Below are 15,515 nucleotides of genomic sequence, written 5' to 3' on the forward strand. Positions count from 1 at the left end.
GCAAAAACAGAAACAAACTTCATACGAATGCAAGTTAAGTGTCCCTAATTTGAAAATCTCAAATCCTAAATGCTCCAAAATCCAAAACATTTTGAGAGCCAACATGACACTCAAAGGAAATGCTCATTGGAGCATTTTGAATTTCAGATTTTTGGATTGGGGTTGCTGAACCAGTAAGATGGAAACACAACCAGGCATCACTTAATGACGGGAATACCTTCAGAGAAACGCACCGTAAGGTAACTTGGTTGTTGTGTGAACATCATAGAGTTTACTGACACATCCTAGATAGTAGAGCCTCCTACACCCCTCAGCTATGATGTAGCCTATTGCTCCTAGATCACAGAATCTTACCGCCTGTTACTGTGCTGAATACTGTAGGCAATTATAACACAATGATAAGTATTTGTGTGCCTAAACATAGAAAAGATACAAATATGGTATTATAATCTTATGGGGCTACTGTCTTACATCCAATCATCATTGACCAAAATGTCGTTTGGCCCATGACTGTGTTCTAAAATCCGAAAAAATCTGAAATTCAAAACCTTTCTGGTTCCAGGCATTTCAGATAAGGAATACTCAACCTATACCTTGAAAATGTAAGTGTTCAGTTTCCTGGAAAAATAAAGCATTCAAAACTCAGTAAAAACAGAAACCTTGAATATATCCATAACAACTTAAGAAACTGACATATTAAAATTTAAAATTTTAGTTTAAAATTTACTCACAAAAAGACCAGACCCTATTAGTTTTATAAAACCTGCAAGAAGAGGTAATCCCTGTCATATAAAAATTCTTCTAGAAATTAGAACAACAACAACAACAAAAATAAATGCCCAACTAGTTTCAGGATTTAATATAGACTTAAACCAGACAAGGGCCATTTAAGAAAGAGAAATTTAAATGCAATTTCTTTCATGAATCTGACATAAAAATTCTTAATAAACTTAAAAATATAATTAAATAATTAAAAATAATGTAAAATAACATGGCCAGATGACATTTATTTATTAACAAAAAGAAAGATTAACATTGGAAAAGATATTCACATAATTTGCAGCACTTAAAGATTAAAGGAAAAAAAGCACATAGGATTGTCTCAATATATGCAGAAAAGGTATTTCCAAATATTCAACAGCCATTAATGATCTAACAAAAAAATTATTATAACAAATTGGGAATAGAAAAAATTCTTAAAGGATATATATATATGTAGCCAACAGGAACTTCCTGTCATGTTGGATCATTTAAACACTGGCCACTGGTTCTTTTGCTGACATTTCTCTGTTGATTCATATTAGTCTATAGCACCTCCTTTAGGATCGTCCCCTAGAAAATATGAGGAAGCAGTATTACCCAAATCCTGGCAGGCTCAAAGCTGCCTTTTTCCTTGAGTCTTGATACTTGAAGGGGAGCGTTATTAGAGAGAAAATCTTTAATTCCTGCCTTCTAACTTGGTATCTTATGGATCCTGCTCCACTCTTTGCTGAGGTTAGATGTTTCTGTGGATAAATCTAATGTCAACCTCATTTTCTCTTCCTTAACTGATTTTTATCTTTTTCCTTGACTGCCTTAAGGATTCTTTTCAAAAATTTTTCTGGGATATGTCTTTGGGTTGATCATTCTAGATGACTTTGCACTGATACAATGGATATCTTTTTCATAAGTAGATTTAAGGCTTTTTTATTTTAGAAAAGTTTTATTGAATTATATTTTAAAGTAATTATTCTATTCCATTGTTTTGGCTTTCTTCTTCTGAGATTACAACTATGCATATGATGGCTCTCCTTTGCCGTATTCTATATATGTCCTTTTCTCTCTAATCCTTCTTTATCTTTTTCGCCTCTGTATAATTTACTTGCATTTTCACTTTTTATCTTTTATGTCCCTTCCTTTACCTTCCTTTCCTTCAATTCTGCCAGTTCCCATTTGACATCCTCCAGCAGTCTACCAGTAACCTCCTGTTTTCTTCTCATTTCTTCCCTGAGTTCTTACAATTCTGCTTTGTGATCTTCTTTTATAGCTATAACTGCTTCATTAATTATTGGTTTAATTAATAACAGAATGTTGGGTTATGCTTTTAATCTTTTTTGTGACAACATATATTTCAGTTGAGTTTTCATTATTTACAAGAAATTCCTGACTGGTCTTCTTCATGTTTCTTTTATTTTTTTACTTTTAAACTTTTATTTTAGGTTCAGGATATTGTGCAGGTTTGTTATATAGGTAAATTCATGTCATAGGCCATATTTCTTATCATATCTGTATGTGTATTACTTGTATATTACTCCTATTTGAATGAGTTGAATTTTCCTAGGAAATCAAAAGAGTGTTCCTGTAGAGAGAATTATGGGCAGTAGTTTTCCAAGCATCAAGGGCTTCCTTTGCTGCTGCTACAATTGTCTCTTCATAATATGATCCATCTGTATAGTCACACATCATCTGACTCAGAACCAAACCTAGTTCTGTTCTTCCTCAATTACTTCATGGATCACTTCACAGGCTGCCTGATACATGGGAACACAAATGATGCCATCACTTTCAGTGACACTTTTAGAATTTTCCTGACCCTAATGAGATTTGCCATTTACCCTCCACCTGCTGCGTAAATTTCAGTCTTTTCTGCAGCACTTTCCTCTTGGATTAAGGCCCTTACTTTTGGGGAGTGGATATTCAACAGAGATTTCTGAGTTCTGCTATATCTAGAACCCTTTCATACCTCCCACTTACCTACCACAGTATTAAGACTTTTCTCCTTGACTTTCTGCCTGACTCTGACTTTGGAGTTTGTGGATTTTCTGCTGGTTTTGCTGAAAATGTAATTTGTGGGTATTTCTTTTCATTTTGTTGTATTGTTGTTTTGTTGTTTGGAATAGATTCCAGGAGAAGTGAGAAAATTCAGCTCCTGTGAAAACCAGTCCTGTTACCATTTAGAAATCTTTTTCTCCTGTTTTTTTTCTATAAAGATGATTTTTATGAGAAATCTCAGTGTGTGTGTTTACCTATCAACCAAGTTAATCTTCAAAAATAAAAAATAAAAATAAAGCACAGTCAGCTTAGCATACTACTTCTTTGTAAACGTGGGTTGCTTCTATAAGCACTCACGGACCTTCCATTTAACAGCCTGTTCTAGGATGATGCTGAGATGTAAAGTCAAGCCTATCATGCTACTATATACAGAACATATCTCTTTAAAGCTTCAAAAGTCTTGTCTATCTTCAGTGCTTTGCCACCACCATTTCTTTTAACAATCTTTAAGAATGCCCAGGTTGATTTTGGGGGCCCTACTAAAAGTTCTTTGTGTTATAATTTGTCAAGCACAAAAACTCAAGCTTAATATTTTTAGGTGTGTCTTCTTTTTAAAAAGAAAAATGTCTTCATTGGGAAAATTAAATCATTCATCTAATGGATCTTATAATATTTTAAATCAACATCCCACATGCTAATTTTTTTCTTTTTTTTTTTTCTTTCGAGATGGAGTCTTGCTCTGTCACCCAGACTAGAGTGCAGTGACACAATCTCAGCTCACTGCAACCTCTGCCTCACTAGGTTCAAGTGATTCTTCTGCCTCAGCCTCCCGAGTAGCTGGGATTACAAGCAGCCACCACAATGCCCGGCTAATTTTTGTATTTTTGGTAGAGATTTTTGTATTTTAATTTTTGTATTGTTAGTTTCACCATGTTGGCCAGGCTGGTCTTGAACTCCCGACTTCAAGTGATCCGCCCACTTCAGCCTTCCAAAGTGCTGGGATTACAGACATGAGCCACCACACCTGGCCTCAACATCTCACATGCTAATTTTCTAAGCAGAATGTATGTATTTGACTAATATTGAATCTTCATGCCTTAATGGCATCACAGCGTTATTGGCCAGAGAAAGATATAGAAAGGTCATATTTATAAACAAGACCACTAGTACTAACACTCTATATAAAACACTTGGTTTCAAGTGTTTTGCTAATCGCAGTTAATGCTGTCATTACCCTCTCACCACAGCCTAGCAATTTAAGAGCTCTGTCATTCATTCATTCAAAAATATTTATTAAATGCCTACTATCACTAGGTCCCGAGTAGAGGCAAAGGATACCATGATGATCAGAAACAAATATGATTCCTGCTCTTGGGCTCCCATTGTTCAGTGGTGAGATAAACATTCTCAAATCAATCACACAAATGAATGTCAGTTTACTACCATGGTAAGGGCTGCTGTTGAACTGTTCTGGGAGCTCTGCCCTGGTTCTCTGGCAGTGAAATGTCTGCAATCAGGGCTGTCCCTTTCTTCATTGGGAGAAATGATAGCAGAATTCAACTTTCCACTGGACTAGGGCCCTATGGAGTCTAGGGCATGGGGAATTGGTATTTCTTAGCACTCCCGTATTCATCTAGCACCTGAGATCTTCTGTAGTGTCCTTGATCTCCAAGTGTTTATTTCCTGCCTCCCTCCATGCAGTGCACCCCTCATACTCATCCTATTAGAAGGATGGCTAGCAGAGAGTCAGTTCTCTCCACAGTGAATTTAACGAAGAGACTCAACCTTAAGTGAGTCTCTTTGAAGATACGAAGAGTGTAGTGACCCATGCACCTTTTGAACCTTCTGCTCATAAGTAAAGCGGATCCCAAATGTTCACTTGGCTCAATACCTACAGAAGAGATTAGGTAATCGCATATTGACTTGAGATGTTCAGCAAAGCATGCCCTATGAAGTAAGACTGGGATGAGGTCTGAAGAAAATCTAGACTTAATTAGACAATGAGCCAAGGGAATCATGCCTCAAGTAGAGGGAAGAGCGTATGTAAAGGCAGAAAGAAACAAAAGAGTGAGAAATGAATCTAGCATGGCTGGATCACCAAGATAGTGCAAGATAAGTCTGGAAAGATGCAGGAACATGTCACAGGGCCCCAGAGGTCACGTTTAACATTTGAATATTTATATCCTTGCTAGTACTGGGGGGAGGAGCAAAGAAAGCTAATATCTACTTTGCCCTCTGAAAACATCCTTTTGCATGGAGTGGAAGGAGAAGGACAGTGGAAGAGGAGAATCAGTTAGAAGACAAATATAATATCCAGGTGCAAGAAAATGGTTACTGGAACTAGGATGGTGACAGTGATATTGGGGTAAGTGGGTGGTTTCCGGAGATTCCAAATCAATATCTCTTGGTAATATGGCAGGAGAGGGAAGTGTCCAAAAAGAGTACCCAGGTTTCTGACCTGCGTAGAAGACAGTTGTTCCATTCACTGAAGTACAGAACTGTACAGGAGCCCCAGTACGTTTACTGCTGGGGTGGAGATGGGGGCGGGAGAGTTTGGTTTTGAAGGTGCTATGTATGCAGCACTTTGAAGTATCTAAGTGAAGTTGGCAGGTACCTGACTCTCACATGGGAGTTCTGGAACAAAAATATAAATGCATGAGTCATCTGCATAGAAGAGGTTTTTCTGGGGTTCAAATTTCTCTTCACCATGCGTCTTCTCCCTTTTAAAATTTGAAGATCATGTCCTCTGATAGAGAAAATAGTAGAAAAATAAAAGTGTGAGAGTTTGATATTTGTCCTTCTCCTCCCTCCTCCCTACTGCTCTTCCTCCCCTTCCTCCTCTTTCATTATCATCTGTTCACATTGTACCATCTGGAACAAGCCTTGGGATTTTCCTTGTTCTATTCGTTCCAAGCCATCTCTTTTAAAAAGTCTTTTTTGTGTTTACTGTCCTTTTTTTTTTTTTTTTTTTTGAGACAGGGCCTTGCTCCATCGTCCAGGCTGGAGTGCAATGGCACGATCATGACTCACTGCAGCCTCAAACACCTGAGCTCAAAGGATCCTCCCACCTCAGCTTCCTAATCAGCTGGGACTACTTGCATGCTAATTTTACCTGGTTAATTTTTTTATTTTCTGTAGAGACAGGGTCCCACTATGTTGCCCAGGGTGGTCTCAAACATCTCAGCTTCCCAAAGTGTTGGGATTACAGAAGTGAGCCACCGTGCCTGGCCCTTGGCTCTTTTTAAAATTCACAAACCTCATTTCATTCTGGGCTTTAGCCCTTTTGGGGCACTTTGTGTAGGCACTTATCACTTACCTGTGTTCTTTCTTGATTGTGAACCCATCTCTCATGTTTAAAACAGGTTTCTTTCATTGGAATACTTCAAAACCCTCATTGTGCAATTCTTTTGGTTTCTTTCTAGGCTTCTTTTATTCTCGTCTGGATCATTTGGTAGGATGTTGCTATAATTACGTTTTGTGATCCTACCTTCCCTTGAATCGCCTGCCCTTTAATGCTCTTGATCAAACACAGCTCTCCCCCTCATCTTATTCTCCTCTGTCTTCCTCTTCCTTTTACTTCCTCCCCTTCATCTTTATTCTCTTCTTCCTCTTCCTCCTAGTCCTGCTCTTTTTCCTGGTGCTCTTACTCTTGTAGATTTGGGGATTTGTTTTCTTACTGAAAATTAGCCATGATAAAACACCGGCACAGGTGGTTCTTGAGATACGTCTGCAGCCTTCTAGTCCTCAAGAGCATCCCACATTTGGGGTCATCCTTTCTCTTCCCCAACCTCTCCCTATCTGCCTTGTGTAGAATGTGTTATATAAAACTCATTCATATAATTATAAACATACGACAATGTTCTTTTGGCAAATTAATAATTTTATAACATCTCTTTTTTTCAGAAACAAGATTTATTTTCTTAGGCCAATGCTATCCTGATACCAAAACAAGGAAAGGATATTACAAGAAAAGAAATTTACTGACCTATCTTCCTTGTAAAATAGACATGCAAGCCCTTAACAAATTGAATACATCAATATATTTAAAAGATCATATATCATGAGCAAGCAAATGTTATCTTAGGAATGTAAAGTTAATTTAACATTCACAAATCAATGTAATGCATCATGCTAAAATAAATTTTATTGTGATATTATTAACCCATTTAAAGTATACAATTTAATGGTTTTAGTGTATTCACAATTGTGCAACCATCACCAAGATCTAAAATAAGAATATTTTCTTCACTCCAATAAGGAATCCTGTACCTGTTAGCAGTCACTTCCTGGTCCCCCTACCCCAGGTCCAGGGCAACCACTAGTCTACTTTTCTGTCCCTATAGATTCTGCCTGTTCTGGACATTTCATATAAATAGAATATTATAATATGTGATCTTTTGAGACTGGCCTCTTTCAATTATCATACTATTTTTAAGATTTATCCATGTTATAGCAGGTATCAATATTTCTTTTCTTTTTATTCCAAATAATGTTTTATTGTATGGATATAATACACTTTTAATCCTTTCATCAGTTAGTGGATACAAGGGTTGTTTCCACTTTGTGACTATTGTGAATAATGGTGCTGTGAACATTTGTGTACAAGTGTTTGTGTGGACATTTGTTTTCATTTCTCCTGGTATATGCCTAAAAGCGTGATTGCTGGGTCATATGGTGACACTATACTTAACACTTTGAAACAAACCAATCATTTCATTATGATTTTCCTTATCATTTCTTATTAAATGCACCCATGCTTTTATTAATTCAGTAGAGGAAAGTTTTGGGGTTTGGTTTTGTATGGTGACAAAGAAAGGAAAGGTGTAAGTCTTTGCTCTAAACTGAAATTGTCTTGCTCAGTCATATTGTCCTTGTCTATTGATAACCTAAAAGTGATCTTGCTGATGTGGTTGCAGATTGCACTCAGTAAAGCTGGATTTTAGTAAATGCTGCCCACTTAAAACTTATAAAGTGAAATACTTGGAAGAGGACGCTGCAACAGTTCCTTTGCCCCATCCCGAAATGAGACACACACACACACACTTTAAATAAGTTTTTCTGGGATGTTTCTCTATGGAAGTCAATTTTTTAAAAAATGAAAAGTGTTTGCCAAGAGATTTCTAAAACATGTTTAATTCTTTTGAAGAAAATGAATGAATTGTTGAGAAGTATTACTTAATTTTTCTCTAAAAGAGAATTTGATATCTCAAGGATGGAAATCTCTTGTTATTTTACTCCTTAAAATATCTCTGTTTGTTAGCTGACTGAATATTCTATCCAATTTGTGCATGTGCACACTTCAACATTGTAAAAGGCATCTATCTGTCTTTCCATCACTAGTCAGACAATCAGGCATGCTTCTTTTAGCGAGCTGCAAGGATCGTTCCCTCGTGGGGACTTCCCTTTGACAGAATATACGTTACCCCCTATATGGGCTGCAAAGTGATCAATAGCCCAGAATTTACTGAGATAATGAAAGATAGCAATATGATTTTGCTGGGACAGTGAGCATGCCGGACACTACAAGTACAACTGCTATGCAAAATTGCACAGGCTAAAAAATCTGCACTAAGTATTCACTTAAGTGTTATTCTTCAGTTATAGGGTTTTATTTCATTAAGTATCTTTATATGAATGAAAATATAAAGTTGCAAGTCTTGAGTTGTGAGCCATGACCAACCACTCTCCCCCCCACCCCCAAGTCCTGTGTTTACTGCCTCACTCAACCACTTAGAATCGGCAAATCATAGAGAGAAGCTAAATGCTCTCAGCTGCACTATACCAAATCAAAGCTGAGATGAATAATGAACTTAATTTTCCATAAAGACATTCTGTTTGGCATTCCAGCTAATAAGGTAAGCTAATAGCAATTCTGGGCTATGGAAAGGAAAATAAATCGTTTCTTTGTGCTTGATTTCTGTGCTAATCCATAATCTTTCTTTTAACATGCTGGAGTTAATTTCATGTTTCATGATGTCTGTGAATTGGGGATGAACAATTTTATAAAGAGTACCCCCAACATACCCTTTTCCTCTTATTTGGTTGCTTATGGTACTTGCAGGGCTAAGGGAGAAATCCAGCTTTTTAATAAGAATGAAATGTGTATATTAATATTTTTATCATCTCTAGTACGGAGTGAATTTAGTTAAACAGCAGAATATTTAGATGCAACAAAGACAGGCTAAATTACTTAAGCACTGATTGTTGAATATATTTAGTATGATATAGTGTAAATTGATGGTGAATTTGCTCTAAGCTGCAAAGAAAAGCAGAATACATACATCATGTTGATTTCCGAATCATTTCATTTCTATGTACATGTTATTCTAGAGAAGGTAGTAATTTTCAGTTGCTAAAATTATTCCACAGCTTCAGTTTAGGTGAGTTTTCTTTTGTAAAATTGGATTTTTAAAATAACAGCATGCTGGTAATGTGAATTTTCATTATTACTTTTTTGATTCACCATGGCGGCAATGATTTTGGTTCATGTGGAAAATGTACTTGTCCACTAAGTTTATGGAATTAGAAACCATCAGATCTCTCTGAGACTTCTATTGCTACCTTGGTTACTCTATCTCAAAAACAAGAAGTGATGAGGCAATTACTAGGTTGGCTTCACTTTTTGTGATATAGCTTTTTGGTGTTTAACACAGGGATTTTGATTTTCATCAGATGGTAGCAGAAATTCCTGAAACTAGCAAAGGCTTAGCAAGCTGGGGAAGAAATTATCATATTTTCTTTTCTAGAAGAATGACAAAAATGGAAAATATAACTAAGATTTATGTTTTCAGACATTCCGGGCTTGCTGCCATGTCACCTGGAAAATCAGAGACTTTAGGTTCACAAAGTAGGTGACCTCAAAAGATATTTCAGAAGGTCTATTCAAAAACAGCCAAAGCATGTGGGAAATATTGGAGAAATAGAAAATGTTCCTCCTATTCCTACTGTCTCATCTTTGTATTCTGTTTTTATGCATGGGAGATGAGCTGTGGGCACAGGTGTTTTTGTTTCATGGAAGCCTTTAAACACCACTATCAGACTTTTATAGATAAAGAAGAACATTTATTTCATTCCTTGAAATTGTTCACGTTTCATATATCTTTCCTAGAAGTATAAACAGGATGCTGAGAGCTTGAGCACAACTATTTAGCTACCACATATAACTTACTTCCACTCAAAATATCGTCGATGGTTCACCTAAAATTTTTAGGCATTTCTCTTGAAATGCCTGTAATTTACTAAATCATCAAGAAGTAGGAATGTGGAATGGAATTTCAATCTATCACAGTTAATTTTTAACAACAATAAGACAGACATATGTTACCTATTCATACTTAAATGTTTGATTTCATGGCTATTCTGTCTTTGTAGAACTATATTGGAGGCTCAAACGTGGTGCATTGTTTTGGATTTGAAAGGTGTTCATTTTGTTTTCTTCTTTTCTCCCTTTCTCTCTCACCCCTCATCGCTCCAGAGCATCCTGGGCTGCCCCATGCACTTTTATGCTTATTTAATTCTGCTATTTTTCCCATTTCATGTCTCCCCAATGTTACTAATTCAGAACCTATAGATTGATCTGTGTTCAATTTAAAGCTGGCAGAAACAAACTAGGAAACAAATTTTTGTAACCACCATGATGTTGTCTTCTATTTCCTGCCATTTGTACAATGAGAAGATTTTTGTACCAGCAGAGCTTTTTATCCACAATTGCTACATAAAACCGACTTGAGGGTGAAAATGTGCAAGGCTCTTTGGCCAGCATCAGCTTCATGATCTTTTGTCTGTAGTGGTCAACCCATGCATGCTGGGAGATGAGATGCAAAGTTGTTAGCCCTTGAAGGTATGTTTAGCAATGCCAAATGCAAGGCATGTGTTATTTACAAACTCACATACTAGCTCTGTGTTAGTTAATTAACAGAGCAAATCTAGAGAAAGGAGCACCACCACCTTCCCTATATACACACACACATCAAAGGCCACAGAGCAGGTACCAGCTGAGGACAGTGGTGACTGAGGCAGCAGCGTCAGTACAGATGGCCCACAGTCATAAGAAGTTCTTGGCACCATTGCAAAAAGGCCTGACAGAAGGCAGCAAACAGATTTGTTCCCAAATACACGTGAAGCTCATTCTTGTGGACAGTCAGAATTAACTGGGGGAGGAACAAAGATGAGAGAGGACTAAAGTATCACTGGACTTGGTTATTACTGTTAATATGACCTCGTCTATTCTCACAAGTTGGGGTACACAAAGATATCTAGGTTACAAAAATAAAGGCATGACACAAAAACCTATCATGTCAAAAACTGCACTCAATATCTTCCCAAGAGCCTGCCACCCCATGTTTCCTACCCCTGTAAATGGCACCACTATCTATGCATTTTCTTAACCCTGAAACATGGGGCCAATCTTGATACCTCTCTCTATCTCACCCCCATGTCACTCCTCCAAGGCAGACTCATAAAAGTTAGTTGAATGAATGAATGAGTGGAAAAAAAAAAAACCCCACCAAATCTTATTTCTGTCCACTTCTCGCCATTTCTTTTGCCACGATCCCAGTTAAACCTCCACATTTCTCAGCTAGACTATTGTAAATATCTCCTAGTGGTCTTCCTACCTCTAGTTTCTCCTCAATCCAGTTCATCCTGCACGTTGTAGCCCAAATGATCTTTCTAAAATACAGATAAAATCATTAAATCTTCTGCTTAAAAATCCTTCACTGGTTCCTCTTTACCCTTGGGATAAAGTCCAAACTTTTTAACATGACTTAGAGAGTATGATGTAGCTGGGGACCTTTTTCCTTCACAATCTTATTTCCTAACACTCCCTCTGTCCACTCCGCATTTCAGCCATACTGCTCTGCTTTTCTCTTTCTTAGCAGTGCCATGTTCTCTTGCCCAGGACCTTTGCATGAGCTGCTTCCTCCTTTGTCTCTTCTGCCTGCCTTCAACCCCCTCCACCCCTCACCCCCCACCCCTGCCAAACTCCTCTCTTCCCTACTTAACCTCTTCCCAACTTTCCAGTCTCATCTAAGATAATGTTTCCTCCAGGAAGCCTTCTCTGACTGGCCAAGTTTAAGTGAGGTACTCTCTCCCAATATGCTCGCATAGCACCCATCATTTCCTTATCATGCTTCTTCTATCTTAGTAGGATTGCCTGTTTTCTTGTTTGACTCTTCCACTAGATCGTTTCATGAAAGAACATAGCTGGTCTCTTATTCATAGTTGTGGCCCGTGATCCAGCACCATGCCTGGCACAGAGTGAATTCTCTCTGAATGCACAAATAGCTAGCTGGACTCTTTAACAAGCTGTATTACCTTTTGTCTTGCTGAGGTTGCAGAAACCAGATGCAATGATTCTTTATGCTACTCATTCCTGCAAAGTACTATGCTAAGGTGGTTCATATAATTTCCTTAATCTTCGTGTTGTTGTTCCCATTTTGTAAATGAAAGAACTGAGGCTCAAGTTGTCATGTATGACGCTGATATTAAGGAATGGGACCCTCAGTCTGTTTGACTCCAGGGACCAGCTCTTTCTATTTTCCACGTGATTTACTGCCTCCTTAGAATAAAAGAAAAAGTTTATTCTTAAAAATGTATAATGATCATTTTTTAAATCCTTAATTTCTCACTGCCTACCAGTGTTCATTTGCCTTCTGATCTCCAATAGTCGGCCCTGAGTGTATTTTTCCCTTAAATTAAACTGAAAGTACTTCTCTTTGTGCTGTATTCTTTATTCTCAAGCTTTCTTCTACAAGCCTTATGTCTACAGGAGTTTTCAGCCTTTCTCACTTTCTCTACAGAGAAAGTAGCTGGGCCTTACAATTCTGTTTCATTTCCATTGTCCTTTTAAACAGGCATTATTTTCCTGGACCTGCTCTGTGATTACTCTTTACATAGCACTTTGCCTGAACTCAGTTCTTCAACCTTCATGTTCTTCAACCGTAGCCTGATGTCAGACTACTTAGGGGGGCTTCCACTGGTATTTCACTGGGGAAGCAAACTGCTACTTGTTACCACCTAACCAGTTAATTAACTATGCTCTTTGTGGAAGAACTGTCTACAAGTACAGCTAGAGAAGGGACATGTGCACTTTCCGGAACATTTTCCATTTTGTGTTGACCATGAGAGTTTTTAGGTTCCTTTAATTCAAACCAGAACACAGATGCACACAGTCAGTTGCAAAATGTGAGAGGCAACAGGGTGTTCCGTGAATGAGTGACAGCTTTCCAGTTGAACAGACCTAGATTTGTTTCTACCACTTCTTTCTACCACTTCTCTGTCTATATGACTTTACTAAGTTACTAAAGCTTTCTATGCATCAACTTCTTCATCTGTAAAATGGAGAGAATGATGGTGCCTATCTCATAAAATAACGCCTGGCACAGGTTAAGTACTCGATTAACAATGGTATTAGCATGGGTGGTCGTAGTTAGTGGAATAGAGGCTCCAGATGGGGCCACATTCTAATCTCAGGAAACTGAGGATGTTACCTTATGTGGAAAAGATGACTTTGCAAGATGTGATTACATTAAGGATCTTGAGGTGGGAGATTGTCTTGGATTATCTGGGTGGGCTCTAAATGTAATCACAAGTGTTCTTTTAAGAAGGAGGCAGAGGGAGACTATGTGGCCGTGGAAGCGGAGAGAGATTTGAAGATGCTTTGCTCTTGGTTGTGAAGATGGAGGAGGGGACCATGGGACAAGGGGAAAAGGCAGGGAAATGGATTCTCCCCTAGAGCCTCCAGAGGACGCCCAGCTCTGCTATCTTGGTTTCAGCTCGGTGCAACTATTTTGGACTTCTGGCCTCCACAACTGTAAGAGATTAAATATGAGATTTTTTAAGCCACTGGGTTTATGGTAATTTGATGCAACAGCCAAAAGAATATAGTGGTGATATTTTGGGAAATGAAACATGGCTCCAAATGAGCTGATAAAGAGGAATAAGATGTTAATATAAAAAAGATGATATTACAGGGTTAAATGTGGAGTAGAGAGGCCCTCTAAATATCATATGTGTGCCTAAATACGTGGTCGGAGGAATCGCAATGCTGGCGCTAGAGAAAGTCTAGAAAGAGAGGGTTGAAGGAGTAAAGCCATTTGTGGGGCTTTAGACATAAAGAGAAGTGAGGTCTCCTTGAGAAGGGAGGTGATGCCTGGTGACTCAGGGTGGGGCTGACAGCCAGGGAGTCTGAGCAGATGGCGGAATGTCCTGTTCAGAAGAGAGTGATCAGCTCAGAAGAAAGGCTGGTTTGAGGAATTTCCCTGGGCAACCAGGCATGAATCTTAGAAAAGAGGAGGTGTGTCCCAGAAACAAAAGGAGCTGTTTTCTATTGTTCTCAGTGCCATGTTGGTGATAGAAAGAGGCTGTTCAAGAAAATAAATTCTGAAGAAGACCTCCTGGGTCTTTAAAGCAAGTCCAGAGTATTAGCACAAGCTGAATACCTTCAACAGAATCTGTTTCTAGCAGTTCCCTGAGAGGCCCTAGGTCCGAAGTGAAGCTTGCTGCTTCCCATGAGTATACATCGTGCCTGTTTATGTGCTCATATTTCCGTTTGCACTTCTGTACTGCCCTCCTCTCTTCTCTTTGCCCAGTTGCCAAAGTCTTTCCCATCACTCAAGTCCCAAGACAAGTATGACCTCCTTAAACTAGCTCCCATGCTACCAATGCCTACGCGTGGATTTTCTAGTAATTTTCACACTTTGCTGACACCAAGCTTGAGGGCTTGTTGCTCCCTCCCCTCCAATAATTCTACCTGTCGCCCAATAGACAGTAGACCCTCTAGAGACAAATATAAGTCTATTGATTTTATTGATTCTTGTGGTTTTTCCTCCCACAGTGCTTGGCACACAGGAAGCATTCGATAAATGTGAATGAGTGGATTGATGAATTAATTCATTCATTGTACCCTGTGGGCATAGTTAGCATAAGATAAAGAGAATAATGAAGTTCATGAATCCCAGGGTCAGTGTCTAAGAACATAAGCCCTTCCACCTTAACCTCTCAAAAGCAAGAAATTATAAAAGAATGTAATAGACCTGCTTCATGCATGAAATAGATATTAATTTCATTATCATCTATTTAGTAGTTCAATATCTAAGATAAAATTTAGGAACAAGTTTTCCTCACTCCCAGATCTAATTTGCCATCTCTTTTATGACATGATTTCTTTTTTTAACCAAAGCAGGCTATGAAAGGAGAATAACAAATACCATGTGAAATGCATGCTAATTTATTTTCAAGTACAGTAAAACCAGAGTTTGGTTTTTGCCGGGTGTATTGCACATTTGAGGAAAATTTTCTAAGATTAACAATTATTTTCTTTGAAAAGATAAATGTGTCATGTTTAATGCAAAATTTATAAATGGATGCAACAATTATCCTTTTATTAAATAGTAAAACTGGTGGTAAAGCATCATGTTCACATTTGAAACATAAATCATCTTAGATGAATTAAATATATCACTAATGAGTTATCAAGTGATTAAATATCTACAGCATATATCCACAACAAGCAGTTCACAACCTGGCTCTAAGAGTTTACTCATTGCTGTAAGCACAAAAGGGTGCAGCTCTCTATCAAATAGAGTGCTTTCAGGGGAGAGTGAAATCCTACACTTCTGTCAAACATTAAGCATGTAGTTTTGAACTTTTTGTATACGCAAGGGACAATGCCAGGCACTATCAGAGATACAAATATGTGTAGCAACCATGCCCAGTTATGATGCTTTACCACTGCTGAGAATTTCTAGTCATATTTACACATA

At 38.0% G+C, this 15,515-nt stretch overlaps 1 protein-coding gene across 18 annotated transcripts in view; it reads left to right on the plus strand.

Moving 5' to 3' along the window:
* The window catches only part of DLGAP1 (DLG associated protein 1), a 977,987-nt gene that overhangs the window by 619,766 nt on the left and 342,706 nt on the right, over positions 1 to 15,515 (plus strand). For 2 of the 18 annotated variants that reach the window (XM_054461425.1, XM_054461428.1), the window contains exon 1: positions 8,479 to 8,606. The exons of the other annotated variants lie outside the window; for them this stretch is intronic. In XM_054461425.1, coding sequence (XP_054317400.1) covers positions 8,556 to 8,606 — 51 coding nt within the window. In that variant the 5' untranslated portion in view covers positions 8,479 to 8,555. Of the gene's footprint in view, positions 1 to 8,478; positions 8,607 to 15,515 lie in introns of those variants that run through there. 18 annotated transcript variants of the gene reach the window in all.

This window comes from Pongo pygmaeus, chromosome 17 (genome assembly GCF_028885625.2).
Source record: "Pongo pygmaeus isolate AG05252 chromosome 17, NHGRI_mPonPyg2-v2.0_pri, whole genome shotgun sequence".
NCBI lineage: Eukaryota > Metazoa > Chordata > Mammalia > Primates > Hominidae > Pongo > Pongo pygmaeus.